Source organism: Rhineura floridana, chromosome 4 (genome assembly GCF_030035675.1).
Source record: "Rhineura floridana isolate rRhiFlo1 chromosome 4, rRhiFlo1.hap2, whole genome shotgun sequence".
Taxonomy (NCBI): domain Eukaryota; kingdom Metazoa; phylum Chordata; class Lepidosauria; order Squamata; family Rhineuridae; genus Rhineura; species Rhineura floridana.
In genome coordinates, this window is record NC_084483.1 from 196,030,451 (window position 1) to 196,050,205 (window position 19,755).

The 19,755-nt window shown below is 40.7% G+C and overlaps 1 protein-coding gene across 7 annotated transcripts in view; it reads left to right on the top strand.

Moving 5' to 3' along the window:
• Positions 1-19,755, top strand: part of EML6 (EMAP like 6) — a 227,115-nt gene that overhangs the window by 100,490 nt on the left and 106,870 nt on the right. For 5 of the 7 annotated variants that reach the window (XM_061625728.1, XM_061625730.1, XM_061625726.1 and 2 more), the window contains 5 exons: positions 2,256-2,393; positions 5,620-5,876; positions 10,052-10,264; positions 15,787-15,954; positions 18,650-18,756. In XM_061625728.1, the coding sequence (XP_061481712.1) occupies positions 2,256-2,393; positions 5,620-5,876; positions 10,052-10,264; positions 15,787-15,954; positions 18,650-18,756 (883 nt within the window). Of the gene's footprint in view, positions 1-1,006; positions 1,135-2,255; positions 2,394-5,619; positions 5,877-10,051; positions 10,265-15,786; positions 15,955-18,649; positions 18,757-19,755 lie in introns of those variants that run through there. The other 2 variants (XM_061625733.1, XM_061625731.1) reach the window with 2 other exon arrangements.

A 19,755-nucleotide genomic window follows, 5' to 3' on the forward strand; every position in this document is an offset into this window, starting at 1 on the left:
GGAGAGCCCCTGCCAGTCAGTGTAGACAGTACTGAGCTAGATGGACCAACCGTCTGAGTTGGTATAAGGCAGGTTCCTATGCTCCTTCCTAACTTTTGTAAACATTTGAATGTGGAACCTTTCTCCTTATGTTCTTATATACTGTATATTTCTTGCATTTTCAGACTGCTGATCTGAGGGTGCTGTCTTGGGTGGTGGCGTTCAGTATAGGTGCTAATATGAGGGTGGGGTTACATTTGCCAAAGTTTGCCATAATTTTTTAATGGAACTATTTTTAATGGAAGGAGCCCAGGACAGCAAACAAAAACACTAAAAGCACGCTAAAACATCTTCAAAGCAAAAGACTATTAAACATATTAAAGCAAAGCATCTTAAAAACATCTTTAAAAAACAACTTTAGAAACATATTTAAAAGCCATTCCAGCACAGATGCAGACTGCGATGAGGCCTCCACTGATAAGTCTTGTTGAAAGAAGAAGGTCTTCAGTAGGTGCCGAAAAGATAACAGATGGCGCCTGTCTAATATTTAAGGGGAGGGAATTCGAAAGGATCAGTGCCACAACACTAAAGGTCCTAACTTTCTGTGTTATGCGGAGCGGACCTCCTGATAAGATGGTATCTACAGGAGGCCCTCACCTGCAGAGCGCAGTGATTGACTGGTATATAAGGGATAAGACGGTCTTTCAGGTATCCTGGTCCCAAGCTGGGTATATAAGGGTATAACTGTCAGCTCTACACTGCGTCAGCAGTGCCAGTGGGGGGGCTGGAAATTCCTGGGTGGTTGGCAGGGAAGCAAAGTCCTTAGCCGGCAGTCTGGTCATAAATCTGCCAGGTCTAGGAGAAGGGGAGCTGATAAGGGCCAGGCTTGTCCGAAGCATACTTGCCGAGTCAGGAGTCCAGAAGTGAGGTCAGTAGAGGTCCGGGATCAAGTGCCAAGGGGTCAGTCCAAAAGAGGGTGCCAGGAAACTAGGAACACACAAGCCACGCCTGACGTTGCAGTCAGCAACAAGCTGCAGCCAAGGTGTGCCTTATAAAGAGCAGGATGGACAGCAGGTGTGAGTCCTCAGCGTTTGGGCCTTAAGGAGACAGGCCTGCCTCTCTTCTGCCTGACCTTCTGCTATCTCCGTTCTGCAGGTGAGGGGGGAGTATCCTGTTCACTGTCTGTGTCTGGCTGCAGGGCCTCTGCTGTCCCTGGGGTGCTCTGCAGCTGAGGGGCAGAAGGAGCTGGATTCTCAGGAGGCTTCTCCATGTCTCCTGCTGCTCCTGGGTCTGCTGCTGTTACTCCCGAGTCGTCCTCATCTGAGGAGTCCTCTGACAGGGCCATGACAATAACTAAACTCCTTCAATGAGCTCCTGCATTAAACTTGCTCTTTCCAATCGACACAGTGCATTACTCGAGTTTAATGTCAGTGTAATTCTGTCAACTTCATAAGAAAAGCCGAAGAAGACTGTTTCCTAGGAGACAGACCTTTCCCTGCCATTTTATCGTGTTGGAACACTATTCTTGATGTACTGAACACATTGAGATATCTGTGATCTTCTGATTCATGCCTTACAAATGCTTTGTAGCACGATTTACCATATTGTATTTTTACGTTAGCAGAATCCAGTGTTGTACTTCTGTTGGAAAGATTAGTCAGTGCAGTAGAGACAGGATCATAGCTGAGTGGCTGAGCCCATGCTTCGCGTGCAGAAGCCCTGACATTCAATCCCTGGCATTTTCAGTTAAAAGGATTAGGTAGCAGGTGATGGAAAAGATTTCTGCTACAAACTCTGGACACTGCCAGTCAGAGCAGACAATACTGGGTTAGATGGACAAACAGCCTTAACCTGACAAAAGCAGCATCCAGTGTTCCAGCTGCACCATTGTAGAGGTTCAGTGTAATGTAGTAGATGATATTGACTCTGGGTGTGGAGGACTCAAACTGGAGACATGTGCTAGCTAGTCGTTGTGTCCCACTGTCAACTCTTTTTTTAAATAAATGGACAAATATATTCTAATTATCATAATTTAAGCTGTGTTTTATTCATAGCATCCAAATGAATATTGATTCTTTACTAAAAATGAGACTTTTTGTGAATTTGTTAACTACACCATGAGAAATGCAGATTTTCATCATTTGGGAATAGCATAGTGTAATAGGAAGTGAGTGCTTCATGTGCAACCAGGATAAACGTTTCTGTAACCAAGAAAAAATAAATAGTGTGTTCTCCAATGATAGACAGTTTTCTCTGGTCTCTTCATTTTTGTGTAGCTTATGGAGCCTTGCTGACCATGCCTTGATTGCCCGATGCAATATGGAAGAAGCTGTGCGAAGTGTATCTTTCAGCCCTGATGGATCTCAACTGGCACTGGGGATGAAAGATGGCTCTTTCATTGTACTGAGAGTAAGGTAAGAGGAAAAGAAAATGAATTATTATATGTTCTTATATTGTAAGAAATTCAGACCAAATCTGAAATCGTGGATGCTGCTATCACAAGTCAGTAGCCCAGTTTATGATGGTTTAATAAAGCATGGTTTTTCACCCTGAGAACAAGCTATGTGTCCACAAGTTCTCCTCTCCCTTCCTTGCTACTGCCTTCCTACTGTGATCAGATCCCAGTTTGATATCCTGATTGTAAGCAGTGTGTAAACAGTTTCCTAGTTCAGACATCATGGGAAACCTTTCAATATACCATGAGATCTTCCTTGAAGCTGGACACATAAGCTGAGTTGAAGAGGGTGCAGGTCATGAAAAGGCTTGTTCTTGGTCTGATATACTATGATTAATTGGACTGAAATGGGCCTTTCTGAATTGGGTTATTTTTATATACGTGGAGGTTATTATGTGAGTTCAGTGGAGATTAGGGATGGGCAGGAATTTCACTAAAATCAAACTTGGCACCGGACTTCCCGATAGTCCGCAGGTTTGCTGTTTTTGCAGACCAATCCTGAATGCTGAGAGTTTCTCCGGCTGTTCCTGACATCGGATTTTTAAAAAACACATGGAACTTTGCTGATATGAAACTGACCAGCCTGCCTCTTTGTTTTGCTAACTTGAAACTGACAAAACTGTCTTTGCTTTGCTAATTTGAAATTGATCAGCTCTGTCTTTGCTTTTCTAAGGCTAAACTGACCAGCCTGTGCCTTCGCTTTGCTCAGCTGTGCTTTGCTATCCTTAAACTGGCAAGCCTGGCCTTTGCTTTGCTATCCTTAAATTGACAAAGCTATGCCTTTGCTTTCCTAAGGTGAAAACTACCAGCCCTTGTGTTTGCTTTGTTGTCTTTAAACTGACAAGCCTGTGTATTCCATTTGCTAATGTGAAATTGACCAGTCAGTGTCTTCTGTGCAAATGTGAAATTGATATGTCATTGTCTTTGCTTTGAAAACATGAAATTAACCAGCCTGTATCTTTGCTTTGTGTTAAAGTGATCTTTCGCTTTCTCCAGGGCTGGGGGGGGATCCAATACCATTAGGGAGGAGGAGAGGGAGAAGGAAGGGAGTGGGTGGGTAGGCACTGGGCAGAGGGAAAGCTGATTTCCTTTCCTTTCCAAAAAGAAAACATTGTTAACAATATCACTATTTTGGGGAGGAGGAAAAATCAGAACAATAAAAGCAAAGGACAGCGGAACAATAACTAACCCAAAATGGAATTGCCTGCTAGTTCAACGGAATACAATCAAACAGGCACCAACCAACAGATCCCGTCCCTAGTGGAGATTGTGCATGTTCACATGAAAGCATGAATGTGTACAAATGGACAGCATGAACTGGGGATTTTGCATATTGTCTAGCCAACATGCATAGTGTCCAAGTGATGTTGAACAATGTGCAAAACCAAAAACTGTCAAATCACATTGGCTTATGAATATACATACTCTCTGGTTATGGATTGTGCATGTACCCTAGACAATATAGGAAGTATAGCTGAAGGCTGTGCTTTAACCTGACAACATACAATATATGTTGAGTGCATACTGTCCACAGTCTCTTACTGACGCTGTTTATCTGTGCACATTCTCCGAAGGCTACAATCCTATGCACATTTTCTTGGAGTTAGGCCCCACTGAATACAATGTGACTTAATTCCAAGTTCTGAGTAATCATGCATTGGACTGTGTGGTTAATTTCAACATTTTGCAGAAAATATGACTACTAGCAAAAACATTTTAATTGCTCGCATTTAAAAAAAAATGTGTATACCTTTAGGGCTTTTCACACAGATCCATTCATGAATAATTTTACTGTTGCCTTGTAACAATGCTGCCTTATATTAGTTAGCTGACATAGAAAGTTGCTTATGATTATTAGAGAGAAACTCAAGCATTGATGCATGGCACCCTTTTTCTTGAAAATTCCAAAACATTTCTGTAGAAGATCAATAGGTCAGCTGGCTCTGAACTTGAAAAGCCCTGAATTGTAGCAATACGTTTTTCCTTTTCTCTAAACCAAAATTGGCATGGAAAGGATTGGGTGCCAGTGGGATTGAGGCTAGATATCTTCTTTACAAGCGCTGTATGTGTAAGACACAACTGCAGGATTTAGGTTACCACTGGTGGTGGCACAAATAAACCTCCCAACCGCTGCAGTTACAGCAGCCCCTCTAGCATTAATAACTAAAACAGAATGCAGTACACTCTCACAAATTCAGGTCAGAAAGTTGGTCACAAGGGTTCTCTAATGACAAAAGAAATGATTGGATGAAGCCTTCATCCAACAAAAATCCATAGGAGACACAATTCTTGCACTGGTCAGTGTAGAAGCCAACCATTTCAACACCATGTGTTGTCTGTTGAACCCTGATTAATCATTCAGGCTCTACAAAAGTGCTGGTTAATGTACAGGATTTGTGTACAGCTCCCTGGCAGGGCTCTCAACACAGCCCTGCAGGGAAACTTCTGTTAATCCTACTGAAGAGAGGGAGTGAAGAGCCTGGGGTGTACTTAAAAGGACAGTGCCTGAACTCAGCACAGACAGTCAAATAAATTGAGAGTCATATGTAAAGCCTTTCAGAAATGGAATTGCTCTGCAAAAATATAACACAGTGTAAGCTAGATGAGCCTGTCTTTCTGTTTTCATCCAGGTTTCACAAAAACATGATGCTTCTGAATATCAGTTGCTGGAAACCACAGGAGGGGAGAGTGCTCTTGCACTCGGGTCCTGCTTGTGGGCTTCCCATAGGCATCTGGTTGGCCACTGTAAGAACAGGATGCTGGACTAGATGGGCCATTGGCCTGATCCAGTAGGCTGTTCTTATGATCTTATGTTCTTAACCCTCTAGATGTGATAAAGCTAAATAAAACCTTTCACCAAGCTATAAACCATAGATTAATATGGAAAAAATGGCAAGACAATTCATGGCAATGTGATCATAAAGCCCCATAAATCTGTTTGTTTAGTTTTTATTTCAAATTAATGTGTGTTACTGCTTTGAGAGCATAGAATTCTAGATCTGTTTTAATGTTCTCTGTTTTTTTGTTTTTTTGTTTGTTTTGTTTTGTTTGTTTTTTCAGAACTTAAAGGTGTGATCTTTTTAAGCAAAATAATAAGATGTGAACTTCTGAAGTGGTGTGTGCTTGGGTGTTTGGGACCATTTCATGTCTATAGGCAGATTGCTGACATTTTCTTTGTTTTGCAGAGATATGACAGAGATTGTTCACATCAAAGACAGGAAAGAAGTAATTCATGAAATGAAGTTTTCACCAGATGGCTGCTACCTTGCGGTGGGTTCTAATGATGGTCCAGTGGATATCTATGTAGTTGCTCAACGGTACAAAAAAACTGGAGAATGCAACAAATCTTCTAGCTTTATCACTCATATTGACTGGTCTCTGGATAGTAAATTCTTGCAAACAAATGATGGTGCAGGAGAACGCTTCTTCTACAGAATGCCATGTAAGTTCAGAATTTCTCTCCTTTAGCTTTATGTGAGTTTTTAATTGGCTGTAAAGGCAACTATGTAGTTTAAATCACTGCGCTCTGCAGGTGAGGGCCTCCTGCAGATACCATCTTATCAGGAGGTTTGTTCTGCACAGAAAAGGAAACAGACCTTTAGTGTGGAGGCACCTACCCTGTGGAATTCCCTCCCCTTGAATATTAGGCAGGCGCCATCTCTGCTATCTTTTCGGTGCCTTTTGAAGACTTTCCTCTTTCAACAAGCCTTTTAAATTGAGACCTATCCCAGTCTGCATTTCTGTTAGAATTTCTTGTTAATATGTTTTTTAATAATGTTTTTAACCCTTTTTAAAAGATGTTTTTAAAGGTTTTTTTTAAATGGTTTTAACATTGTTTTGTTTTAATGTATTTTAAGGTCTGTTTTTATGATGTGTTAAAGTGTTTTTAGCGCTTCTGTTTGTCGCCCTGGGCTCCTGCTGGGAGGAAGGGCGGGATATAAATCAAATAATAAATGAATGAATAAATAAAATTTCACAAGAAGAATGGTTGACTGCTAGCGCTACATCAGTAAGGGCACACATTCCTGAGGCAGGTCTGCTTAACCAATCTGAGCTAAGTAGCAATTCCTACTGCTAATCTTTGCAACAACATAAAAACTTAAGAATAGTCTGCTGGTCAGGCCAATGGCCCATCTAGTCCAGTATCCTGTTCTCACAGTGGCCAACCCTGTGAGGTAGGTGAGGCTGAGAAATAGGAGGCCTGGATTCAAATCTTCACTCAAGCCATGAGGATCACTGGGTGACCTGCTGCCAGTCACTATCCCTCAGCCTAATCTACCCTATGCGGTTGTTGTAAGGATAAAATAAGGAGAACTATGTACCCCACTTTGTGTTCCTTGGAGCAAAAGCAGGATATAAATGTCATAAAATTAAAATATAAATGACATAAAATTAAAATACTAGCTCAAGGTCAAAAAATGAGCTTTGTTGCTAAGCAGGGGTTAATTACCTTAATTACCCCTTACTGAATTATCTCAAAGGTTATGCTAAAGTTTAAATCATTACAAGTTGATTAAGCAAAGAAATATGATCAGATTTTTAACCTGCGGCAGAAAAAAATCCTGAATTCCTTTCATGAAAAAAAAATTATTCTGGAATTGGTGGATACAGTAAGAATTTGATTAATATTGGGAAGGTCTAGGATTTGACCTAACTCACCAGAAAGGATAACAGAGCAGCCAGTGTACTTTAGAAGTCCAAAACTGATTTTGTTTAGTTTTCTAAATCATCATTAGTGTCATCTTCCCTGATGTAGACAATATAGTATAATCAAATCGCCTTGAGACTCATATGGAAGTCATACCAGCGTGGTGTAGTGGTCAGAGTGCTGGACTAGGACCTGGGAGACCAGGGTTCAAATCCCCACTCCATCATGAAGCTTGCTGGGTTACCTTGGGCCAGTCACAGCCTCTCAGCCTAACCTACCTCACAGTGTTGTTGTGAGGATAAAATGGAGAGGGAGGAGAAACATATGCGCCACCTTGAGCTCCTTGGAGGAAAGGAGGGATATAAATGTAATAAATTAATAAATAAATAATAAAGTAATAAAGTAAATAAGTAAAAGCACAGTGTTGTTGCTACAAGTAGGATCTTTAACAAAGTGTTGCAGTGTATCCTCGCTCCTAAAAGGAGTGCCCTGGCTCAGAGTTCCAGCCAGCCATTCCCTCCAAGCAGGACATTGCACTGTTCCTCCTCTTCCTCCATGTTCCAGTTTTCTTTTCCAGTGGTTGTTCTATATTCCATGGCTACTGAGAATGGACAATGCTCATTGGGCTGGGTTTTTCCTTCCTTTTTAATTTTTAAAAAATCATTTGTACTTCTGCAAAACTCATAGTCCCTCTGAGCATGCCAGTATACCTCCCTCTTGTTTTCAGTGGCTCCATTTTGGCTCCGATACTGTTGGCACTCACCACCTATTAGACTAAGACAGGGGTAGCCAATGTGTTGCCCTTCAGCTGTTGTTAAGACTCCTACTCCCATCAACCTCAGCCAAAATGGCCAATGATCAAGGATGATGGGAGTTAGAGAAGTTCAACAACATCTGAAGGGTACCACATTGGCTATTCCTGGACTAAGAAATGTTGTTTGTCATTGTTGTTTAGTAGACTATAAAATAAAGACTCAGGTCTTGCCCTCTGGTTTATAGTAAAAAGGGCCAACTAGACATCATGGGGGAGTTCTGTGACAGAATCCCTGACATGCTAGAAGATAATCTATCCTGCACATATGTACTGCAGTGATGGGCAGCTTTGAAATTCCCATGGATTTATGCTAAGATTAAAAATAAGACTTTCTGAGGTGTATTGCAACATCCCCGAGGTTCTATTGCACTCTCATTTTGATCAGATAAGATGGTACTGCTATATACCGTCACTACAACTATTTTTTTTAAAGAAAGTGATGATGTAATTCAGTTTGTTTTCACTGTGTTGGTTGTGTCTGATCAATATGCAGGTTTCAAACTAATGATTTATATGTACGTGTGAATATATATGTGTGTGTTTATGTAGGTGTTTGTGTGTTGGGGATAGGGAAGGAATGAGTTCGGCCCACTCTTTGCAGCAGACCAACCCAATTCAATATTCATAAACCTGCTTGTGGGTCAGAATGCTATTAGATGGATCTTGCAGTGCAGTTTTGGCCCCAAACGTTGCAAACAAGAATCCATACAAAATGTGTACAAAATGCATATTTTAAAGGGGCACTGAAATGCATTGCAAATTGATATTTTATGGGACGAGCGTGTATAAAATGGGTCCAAAATATATACAACTTATATTTTTTGTGCACTTTTTGGAATGTCTGCAAAAAATGGGAATGGGCTGTAGCTCAGTAGTAGAGCATCTGCTCTGCATGCAGAAGGTCCTAGGTTCAATACCCAGCATCTCCAGACAGAGCTGGGATGTCCCCTGACTGAAAACTTGGACAGCCGCTTCCGCCAGTCAGTATAGATGGAGTCAGTATAAGGAAGCTTCCTATGTTCCTTTGCAACAGGACACAACAGATCTTTGACTGAGTACCAGCAAAACTGACATGGAATGGACTTAAGTTGGCCCATCCAGTCCACTGCCTTGCAAACTGTTTCCTACAAAATCCATAGTCGGACAATATTTTTAAAACCAAGCAGAATGTCACAAAATGGTGAAGAAGTTTTCATGTTCTCCATAACTCTTCATCAGGTGTTGCATAAATCTTAATGTTGCAGCCATGAGGTTTGCATCTAGATTCAGTCTCAATAAGGAGATTACAGACTTGCTTGGATTTATCTTTCCTAGATACATCAAGGTTACAAAGGGGAAGAAATACCAGCTGATTCCCATTGCTGTGACCTTAGTGAATCACAGCCATTGGCACTTTTCAGTTTAATACTGGAAGTTAAGGTTGTGTGCGACTCCACAATTTTTGGGTCGTATGGAATATATGATGTTGACTAGTGTCAAGTCAGACAATTTGTCTGTCTAGCTCAGTATTGTTTATTCTGACTGGCAGTGATTCTCTAGAGTTTGACAAGTGGCTTTCCCAGACCTACCTGGAGGTGCTAGGAACTGAACCTGTAACTTCTTGCATACTATGCTATAGTCATCTCATTTCCCATGATTGACATGTAATAGTTCCTCAACAGGCAGGTCTATTTTATTTATTTATTTTATTTATATCCCACCCTTCCTCCCAGCAGGAGCCCAGGGTGACAAACAGAAGTGCTAAAAACACTTTAAAACATCATAAAAACAGACCTTAAAATACATTAAAACAAAACAATGTTAAAAACATTTTTTAAAAAAAGCTTTAAAAACATCTTTTTAAAAAGGGTTAAAAACATTATTAAAAAAATTAACAAGCAATTCTAACACAGACGCAGACTGGGATAGGTCTCAACTTAGAAGGCTTGTTGAAAGAGGAAAGTCTTCAAAAGGTGCCAAAAAGATAGCAGAGATGGCACCTGCCTAATATTCAAGGGGAGGAAATTCCACAGGGTAGGTGCCACCACACTAAATAGGTTAATATGGAAATAATCTTTTAAGATGGGAAGTTTGAAAGCTACTGAGATAGAAATTTTTGTTCTATCACTCCTGAAACACAAATGGTTAAACAGCTGATTAACCTGATTTTTTTCAGCTGGGAAGCATTTAACCAGCAAAGATGAGATCAAAGGGATTCATTGGGCTTCGTGGACGTGTGTGATGGGAGCAGAAGTGAATGGAATCTGGCCGAAATATAGTAATGTTACAGATATCAACTCTGTGGATGGAAATTATAATAATGCAGTTCTGATGACTGGAGATGATTTTGGATTAGTTAAATTGTTCAGATTTCCTTGTCTCAAGAAAGGTAAGATGCTACTCCATGAATAAGTGGTTGCTTGCTCATGGTTGGCAATTGATCAGTTGGTGTTTTGTCAGTGGCATAGATCAGTCTTTTTCAAACAGTGGCCCCAGTACCTCCTCGTTTGGCTGCCTCACTCCCTAGATATGTGATAGCCTTTTGAATGGACCAGTGCCAGCTCCAGCAACTCCTGTTTTCCATTTCACCCTGTATTCATCACATGCAGCACTGTTTCTGTTCTGCTGCAATTTGTCTTTTGCCAAAAACTGTGTTGTTCATCTCATTGTCCACTGTAGTGAAATTAGATAAAGTACTTAATTAATTACATAACATGCAAATTATGTTGCCATTACCCTATGCTACCCTATTCATTTCAATGCAAAGGAAACACAATCCAAATGGGGGAGATGTAATCAATTATGTATAATGTATGGCCTGAAAGCAACAACAACAGCGAATACCAATCATATTCACTGGATTGACTTCCATTGTGGACATGGGATGAATAAGTAAACATTGGCAATTTCTGTTCCCATTTCTATTCTCTGATATCCTCACATACAACTGACATTCAGCGATGACAACAACAAAACCCTGCAGACTCTGATCCAAGGAAACTACAATCATATGAGCTCCTACTGGTGTCGTGTCCAGGACTAGACTCAGGAACCAGACCAGTTGGTGAAAGCAATTCAGTTTTTATTAACGTAATATCCAGACAAAACTGCGCCTTCTCATGAAGTAACACTATCACATATATCCTGCGGCATAGAAGAGAGTTGACAGAACAAGGTCTCCCTATTCCCCCTGTCCCTTAAAAAGGGGGCTTTCTGGCGCGAATTCTCTCACTCCGCCTCAAAGTGCTCTCATCTACACCCCTCCTCTCTCTCCCCCTTGTCCTTTTTTGCTGTCTCCGTGTTCGTGGTGAAGGGGGAAGAACTGCCCCCTCCCCTTCTGAGGATTCTGACTCAGGTATGGGGGAAAGCAGGGTGGGCATGCTTGAACCGTCAGGCTGGCTTTTTCCTGCCTCAGGAGGGAGTTGAATTCCCCCTTGCCCTCCCTCTTTGTCCAACTGCTCTAGTCTTGAAAGAGACGGAGGCATGGGAAGCTCATGGGAAGAATCTGTGTCTGTGAGAGTTTCAAGGTCTTTACTGCTAGACAGTTCTATCTCTGGGATTCCCCCCCCCCTCCTCAAGTGCTTCTTCACACAATTCTGGCCAAATAATCTCTTCCCCCTCCTCATCCTCTGAAACAACAGGGCCCCAATCCTGCATCCTGACAACTGGGAGAAAGGGCTGGATATAAATCTAATAAAATAAATAAATAAAATAATACAGTAGGGCTCTGCTTCTCAGCGTTCCACTTCTCGGCGTTTCACTGATACGGTGGTTTTCTTCAGGGTGGGGGGAAGTGGGGCTGCGGGTGGGCATCCGGACCGAGGGAGCGAGTGGGTGCGGGCTGGCGGGCAGCTCCCTCGCCCGTTTAAGGCAGTTTGGGGTACAGTAGTTACTTACTTGATTCCCCCCACCCCATTTCTACCTACCTAGCCTTGTTCTGTTTTTTGGGGGACAGCAGAGGCTGCTAGAGCGGGAGTTCACTCTAGCATGACCTGCTTGTTGCTGCACCTGCCTGCAGCTCACAGTGGTGGCTTCTGTCCCTCTCGGTTGGGTCAGCAGCACTTGTTACAGTGGCCTGCCTGTAGCCTGCAGCAGCTGCTCGAAGAATCACTCCGGAGCGCGCAACTGTGGCTCTGGTTGACTGTGGGGGGCAGAGGCTTTGATCAGCGGCTTCTTTCCCTTCCCCTGGTCAAGGGTTGGATTGGCGGCACCTGCTACAGCGGCCCGTCTGGAGCTCGCAGCTGCTGCCCAAAAGATCATACCAGAGCTTGCTGCTGTGGCTCCTGTCGACTGGGGGGGAAGGCTTTGATCTGGCTCTCCCATCTCAGGACTCGCCACTGCGGTCCGAGCAGTCTCTCCGGAGCTTGCGGCTGCTGCTCCGGTCACCTGTGTGCATGCGGGGAAGGCTGGCAACATGTGCAGTGCCTGTGCGACCATTTTGTTGTGGCCTTTTTTGCTCCCCACCATGCTATGTTCTGCTATTTGGCGTTTTTCGCTTTTCGGCGGGGTCTGGTCCCTAACCTGCCATATGAGTAGAGCCCTACTGTATGTGTACAGAAGAAAAACAAAACTCAAACATCACTTATCTGAATGTCCTCCACTTATATCTTCTTCTGTTCAAGTCTGTCAGTTAAATTGGTATCTTCCACAGACATTCAATTTCCTATAGGATGGTTATATACGGCAAGCATATTATTTCCCCATATCCTAATGTTCCTGGCTGAATTTTAAAAAATTAATTCTTCAATCTTCTATTCTGAAAATGGAACACAGATTAGGGACGGGGAATAGAGATGTGAAGACCCAAGGGAAAAAATGAAAAATTCAGGGGGGGGGAACCATTTATTTATTTATTAAGTGTATATCCCTCCCTTCCTCCCAGAAGAAGCCAGGGCAACAAACAAAAACACTAAAAGTACTCTAAAACTTATTTTAAGAATTCCCCATTTTTTTCCAGAGTTTTTGAAAAACAAAAGAGGCTCCCAAAAAAAAATGGGGGGAACATGATTTTTTCCCAGTTTTCCCAGTCCCCCCCCCCCCGGCTTTCACATCTCTCATGGGAAACCTGTGGCTCCGAATGTTGTAGGATTCAGCCAAGCATGTTGTGAGCCGTAGCACACAGCATTTGAAGGGGGCACTGGTTTCCCATCCTTGACATAGATAATTGGAAATTTTGTTTTGTTGCCTGTTAAGCATGATTAAATTTTCCTGTAGGTTTCTTTGGTCTGGACTTTGCATTTTGTTACAGTTTGTTTAAGGAGCTGGTATAGCACAGTGGGGAGGAGAGCCTGGCTGGGAGTCCAGAGTCTTTGAGTTCAAATCCCCACTCGTCTCTCCTGGGTGTAAAGGGCCAGCTAAGGATCATCCCCACAGCTCAGGGGTTACATGCCCTGCCACCTGTGCAGCCATGGGCAAGCGTCATAGTCCCAAGGAGCCCAGTTGCCCCCCAGCTGGCAGTTGCAGACAAGGAAGGGGCTGGCTTGTGCAGCTGTGGCAAGCTGATCAGGCCCTAGCCAGCTGGAGAGGACTAGCCTCAGAGGGAGGCAATGGTAAACCCCCTCTGAATACCGCTTACCATGAAAACCCTATTCATAGGGTAGCCATAAGTCGGGATCGACTTGAAGGCAGTTCATTTCCATTTCACAGTTTGTTTAAAACAACTGTCCAAGAAAAGCAGTTTAATTTGAGAGCAATAACAATTTCAGAAAATAATGATAAATCATTTTATTTTTTTTTAAATCCTTAGAATATTGAAACTGAGCAATTGAAAAATTTCATGGTATCCATGCTTTTTAAAATTTGTATATTTGTTTTTAATGTTTTTAATTGTTGTAAACCACCCAGAGAGCTTCGGCTATGGGGCGGGATAGAAATGCAATAAATAAATAAACATTGGTAATACCCAGGTTTGATTGCTGTCATCATGAGATATATGTGAGCGGCCCTTGTAAAGTGCATAGAAATGTCTGCTGATTCAGAATATGACAACAAGATTATTCACACGAATTTATAGGAATGAACATATTTAATCTGTGCTGAAAGGTCTACACCGGCTTATAAAAAACTGAAGTGCTGGTTTTGCGCTATAAAGCCCTAAACCGTCTGGAACCAGAGAATCTGAATGGCTGCCATCTCCCCTATGAACTTGGTCTTTCACTTAGAATTGAAGGCTTAAATCTTCATCAGATGCCCTACTCTAGATGCTTTTTCCCTTCAGAAATTAGATGGTGCCCCATATTTGGAATACCCTCCCTAGGAGTGCTCAACCAGGCACCTGTGCTTCTGTCTTTTAGGTATCAGGTGAATACTGTTTTATTCTCACAGGCTTTTACCTGATGAGATTTTGTGCTGCAGGTTTCTATGTAGATTTGTGTTTAATTTTTATTATTGTTATAGCATCATGTGTCCAATTTTATACTTTAAGTTGCCTTGGGCACATATAGGGAAAAGCAGGATATAAATAAAAGATTATTACACAAGACATGGGTCAGTTGCATTACAGATTTTGAGATTTGGGAAAACATTATTTTAATTTATTTAACAGCATTTATGTATCACTCAGTAACCAAGTATATATGGAAATACAGTTATAATTTGTGCTTTGCAACATTGTAAGGCAAAACAATGTAATTCCCTATGTGGGTTGGGATAACGTGGTCACTATAATCCATGCATTGGTAAAATCTTGAGAGTGAATGAGCTTTATGTGGGGCTGCCCTTGGGCCTGGTCTGGAAGCTCCAGCTGGTGCAGAATACAGCGGCCACACTGCTGATGGGGGCAGACAGCTGACACCATGTGACATCTCTGTTGAACATCTGCTGTGCTGCCCATATGCTACTGGATGTGGTTGCAGGCTCTTGTGTTGATATACAACGCCCTGAACAACTTGGGTTCAGGATACCTTAAGGACCATCTGACCCTTATATCCCAGCCTGATTACTAAGATCATCCAGATAAATGCAGTTATTTGTCCCCCATGTTGCAGAGGGCCAACTGGCCTCAACTAGAAGTTGGGCATTTAGTGTTGACAGCCCTATGCTGCGGAACACTCTTCTAGAGGAGATTTGGCAGGCATCCTCAATTTTGACTTTCAAGTGTCTGTTGTAGACTTTTTGTGTGTTGACAGGCCTATGCAACTATTTAAAATGTTTTTTGAGTAGCTAGTCATTTTAATGATTGTTGTGTATTGTGTACAGACACTTGATTCAGCATACTGAAAACGCAATGACATATGAATGTTCTACCATTAATGATAAATGAAGTTTCTGTGTTTATAGAAAGAACTCTAATCAAACTATCAAGAACTTTTTCCAGAGAGGAAGATGTGTCAGTCAGTTGCAGCAAAAACAGTAGATAGTGTTAGGGAATCTTTTAAAGACTAACAAATTATTGTTATTTTTTATTTATCAAGCACTAGTATCTTATATGATCACAGTAGTAAGATAATATATGCCAAATACTGGAGGAAACCAAACAGAAACAAACATGCAACAGGAGAATGGGGAAAAATGAATATGCTATTTTAACTACACTGATATAAAGATTGAGTAAGGACAACATTTCAATCATTTTAGTGAAAATTTGTGACCATTTGTTGTTTGCTGGGAAAGTAAAACACATTTTCTGTCTGTGTTCATCAATCATATAACTTATTGTGACTTCATGCTGACCAGGGCTATTTTGTATGTGATGGTACTCACCAGTACCAGCACTTATTTTTTGGCTGTCCATGGCAATCATTCGGTGCTGGCTCCCACAGCACTTTTATCAACGTTTGGGTCCTGACGCTTCATTATTTTACCAGAAAAGCACTGATGCTGACTGTGTTAAAAGAATTTATCATAAATAATATATAAATAAAAGTAACTATATAAAAATAAAAATATCAATTATCTTTTTTTTAATTCTAGGAGCTAAATTTAGAAAATACGTTGGGCATTCTGCACATGTCACTAATGTCCGTTGGTCACATGACTTTCAGTGGGTAATAAGTACCGGAGGTGCAGATCACTCTGTTTTTCAGTGGCGGTTTGTTCCAGAAGGTGTAGCAAATGGGATCCTTGAAACAGCACCCCAGGGTAATAAAAATCCATTTTCTATTTTATTTATTTATTTATTTATTTATTTATTTATAAGATTTCTTACTTGCTGTTCACCAAATGATCCCAGGACTGGTTACATGGCAACATAATATACAGTTATAAATACAAATAAAACAATTACAAAAAAAAGTAAAACCATTCCAAACAAAACAGAATAGATTCAGCAAAAGAGGTAGATCTCATAAAACAAAATACTTTAACTGTCAAAGGCCAGGGTAAAAAGGTGTGTCTTCAGTGTTTCTGCCAAGCATTGAAACAAGCTGCAATTTAAAAGAGGACTTTGAGGGGTTGAATGGAAACATTTTAATTATTATCCCCCAGAATACTTGAATCTTAACATGTACATTTCCTTTTACTTTAAAATAGACCCATGTTTGCCTCCGACAGAGTTTGCTTCAATAATAAATGGGTGCAATGCATGCCATGTATCAAGAAATATCCATCTGTTTAATCAGTAACTTTTAAATATAATTTCAAATGGAAATGACCTATAGGAATATATAGTTACAACCAATGAAGAAAAGGAGACTCGTTTTCAATATTAGTTGTCATCATAATTATGCATGAAAAGTCATCTGGATGTTTCATCAACGTGCGTTTTATATAAATGAGATGGCAAACTTGATGATTTCCTTGGTTGCAAAGATTTTCAAATCCCTCTGCTTTTTGAAGAGTCCCTAAGCAGCTTCACTCACAAACTGCAAGTGTGATCCATATGCATACACACTCTGCAATTACTACCATGCCTGTAGGATGGAATTACTGTAGGGGTCCATGGAGCCTTCATCTCCCTCTGTACCTCCAGGCTGCCAGTCCAACTTAGGCTGCAATCCAATGCACACTTACCCAGGAGTAAATCTCATAGAATCCAATGGAGCTTACTTCTAAGTAGACATGCATTGGATTGCAGCCTTAGTCACCGTTGCAAGGCCTGTGAATTCTCCCTGAATTGACATCCACCCTCATTCAGAGCCCTGGACTGTATGTTACTTGGATGGGAGGTAGGACTGTATTGAACTGACAAGGACCATTTCTCAGCTGTTTTGCCCACTTTAGAATTGGTTGTTTTGTTTCAGCTGTATTTGGGGGGTGAGTCAAATTATTTTGAGGAGGAGTATATTGGAGCAGCCAACATTTTGTTTTTCCCCAGAAAGCCCTGTTCTGGGATGCTTTTTGAATTTTGGGAAATTTGAAATGGCTGCTGCCATAAAAATGGCTTTGCCACCATTGCAGTTTTAGTGGTCAGCATTTGAATGTATAAACACACACACACACACTTTTACAGAGTGGGTGCACCCTTCCTCCAGCAGCTCATTTTATTCAAAAGGTACAGCATTAAATACCCCTCCAAAGAAAGGGCAGTGATTTGAGGCAGGCTTGTTAAAAATAAAAGTAACTGTGTGCCATCCGATGCATATTTTTAAATCTGAACATCTTGCAGTCCCCCATTCCTTGCAAAGATGCTTTATTTGAAAACAGACAGAAAGGTTTAAAAGGCATCTCTTTGGGGTTTTATGGGGGGGGATTGGGAATTAACAGTGCAATCCTATGCATGTTTAATCAGAGGTAAGCCTCATTGAGTTCATGCTGAAGAATCATGATTTGGAGAAACAAAGTTATAGGAGGTGCCATTTCACAAAATCGTTTCAGTCAGTTCCACACATTATGGGTTGTGTCACAATTTCTCCCCAGCCCTAATGGGAAGAGGAAAGAAGACTCTTGAGTGCATTGAGAGAGACCTGTGCTGACCCCACTGATAGCAGCAGCAACACCAGTAACCCCATGTGTTTCTAGCAGCACATGTCCTGATGGCCTGTCTTAAGTAATTACTCTTGCTAGTATTCCTTGTTAATGAGGTTTCATCGTAACTCATATACATGAGAAGTTTGTAGTACTTAACCATCTGTCCCTAATACCCCAAATGAGGGCTTCAGCAATTATTCAACACTATAATTTCTACTGTCTGTAGCATATGATCTAATGACGGTTAAGAGAGGACTGGTCAACTGTATTTGAACAAGCCTCTGGAATTTAGCTATCAAGATAGCAGTATATAATAACTAAATTCACGTGGGCATTCCTATTGGATGTATGCTATTTTGCAGATTGCAGAACTATATGATATTGTACACAACTGCTCCTATATTAGTAGAGACTTCATTTTAGGTGTGAAATATTAGTTGGAACAAGTTGGAACTGAGAGATATAGGGAGGTTTGAACTTACTCGGGGAAACATGGGGAAAGTCTCCTGGCAATTCTGTACATGCGTGGCTTTCTAGGACTGTCATCAGTGGATACTGGTGACATGTCTAGCAATTTATTTGTATACAGAATGGAGAGTAACATGAGCAGCTGGAGAAGCATTTGAACCTGTTCTACTGCAGCTGAACATAAAAGCCAATTTGCAGTGGAAAATCACATACTTTTTAAAGATAGTGGCCATTATGGAAAAGATAAATGATATGGAATTTCATGGGAAGGGATCACTGAACAGACCAAATACTTAGTCAGGTTTGTTCTATAGCTTGGATTGGTGTGTACATTCGTATTGACAAATCAGAAACACTAACCAATCGTTTGGAGCTTTTGCATTAATTATTTCTGGAAATATGGCTTTAGGTTTTAATTGCCTGTGTTAAAATGTTATTTGGTGCATTCTCCCTTATCCAGAAAGTGGCATAGATTCTCACAGTGAAGAATCTGATTCTGATTTATCCGATGTGCCAGAGTTAGACTCGGATATAGAGCAGGAAGCTCAAATCAACTACATCCGACAGGTGAGCAATATGAAAATATAATTAGACCCAGTAACCTGAAAATTCATCATAACATATGCAACTGAGGCATTTTAAGTTTTGACAAAGAAAATAAAAATTAAGTGAGAGAAATTAATGAATGTAAGGGCAAAAAATATAAATTAGCATATTTAAAGTTATTTGTATTCAACTTTTTTATCCCAACCACCAAACATTCCACCCCTTTTGATCTGTTAATTGGAAAAAATTTTGAATGAGCAAGTGTAGCTCTTTCCAGATACATTTTTTAATGTTGAAAAATGTGCAACTCTTCTGTAGGTCTTTGAAAGTTATTTGCATAGAAAGATAGCAAGCATATCTTTCCTGCTAACTAGTAAATCCACCATGAATTTTAATTTATTGTCTGATAATTTCTTCACTTAATAGACAAGCATGTACTATTACCAATGCAGTAAGAAATTATTTGAGATAAAAATGCTGAATAAATATGTAGGAATTGCATTCCACTTTCACTGAAGGACAGAAGATATTTGCATGAAATTCCTAAGTATGCATAAATATTCATTTAAAATATAAGTGGCCTTCAATAACTTTTTTCCATAATTTTGTTTTTTTTCTTTTCAGTATGCTTCGTGAAGCTAAAAGAAAAAAGTATATTATTTTAACAACTGAATCCTCCTCCACATTTTATTTAGGGATTTTTGAGAATATTTATTCACATTTATGAACCGCCTCTCATACTGTAGGCTCCTAAGATGCTGAACATACACAATAAAGCTATAAACAATTAATTTGTGAGGAGTTCAGATCAATGTTTCTTTAAGATTCCATGTGTGTAGCATTGTGATAAGGGAATATGTCAGCTCTGTTTGAGATATTATTGGCTGCTTCCTGTAAGTATGACAGAGAGGCATATGGGGGATAGTGATGGGAGAGAAATAATCAGTGACTTGGAGAGACGGAGAGAATATGTGGAGCTATATTATAGCTCAGAGGCAACCTATTAAGGAACAGAGTTTT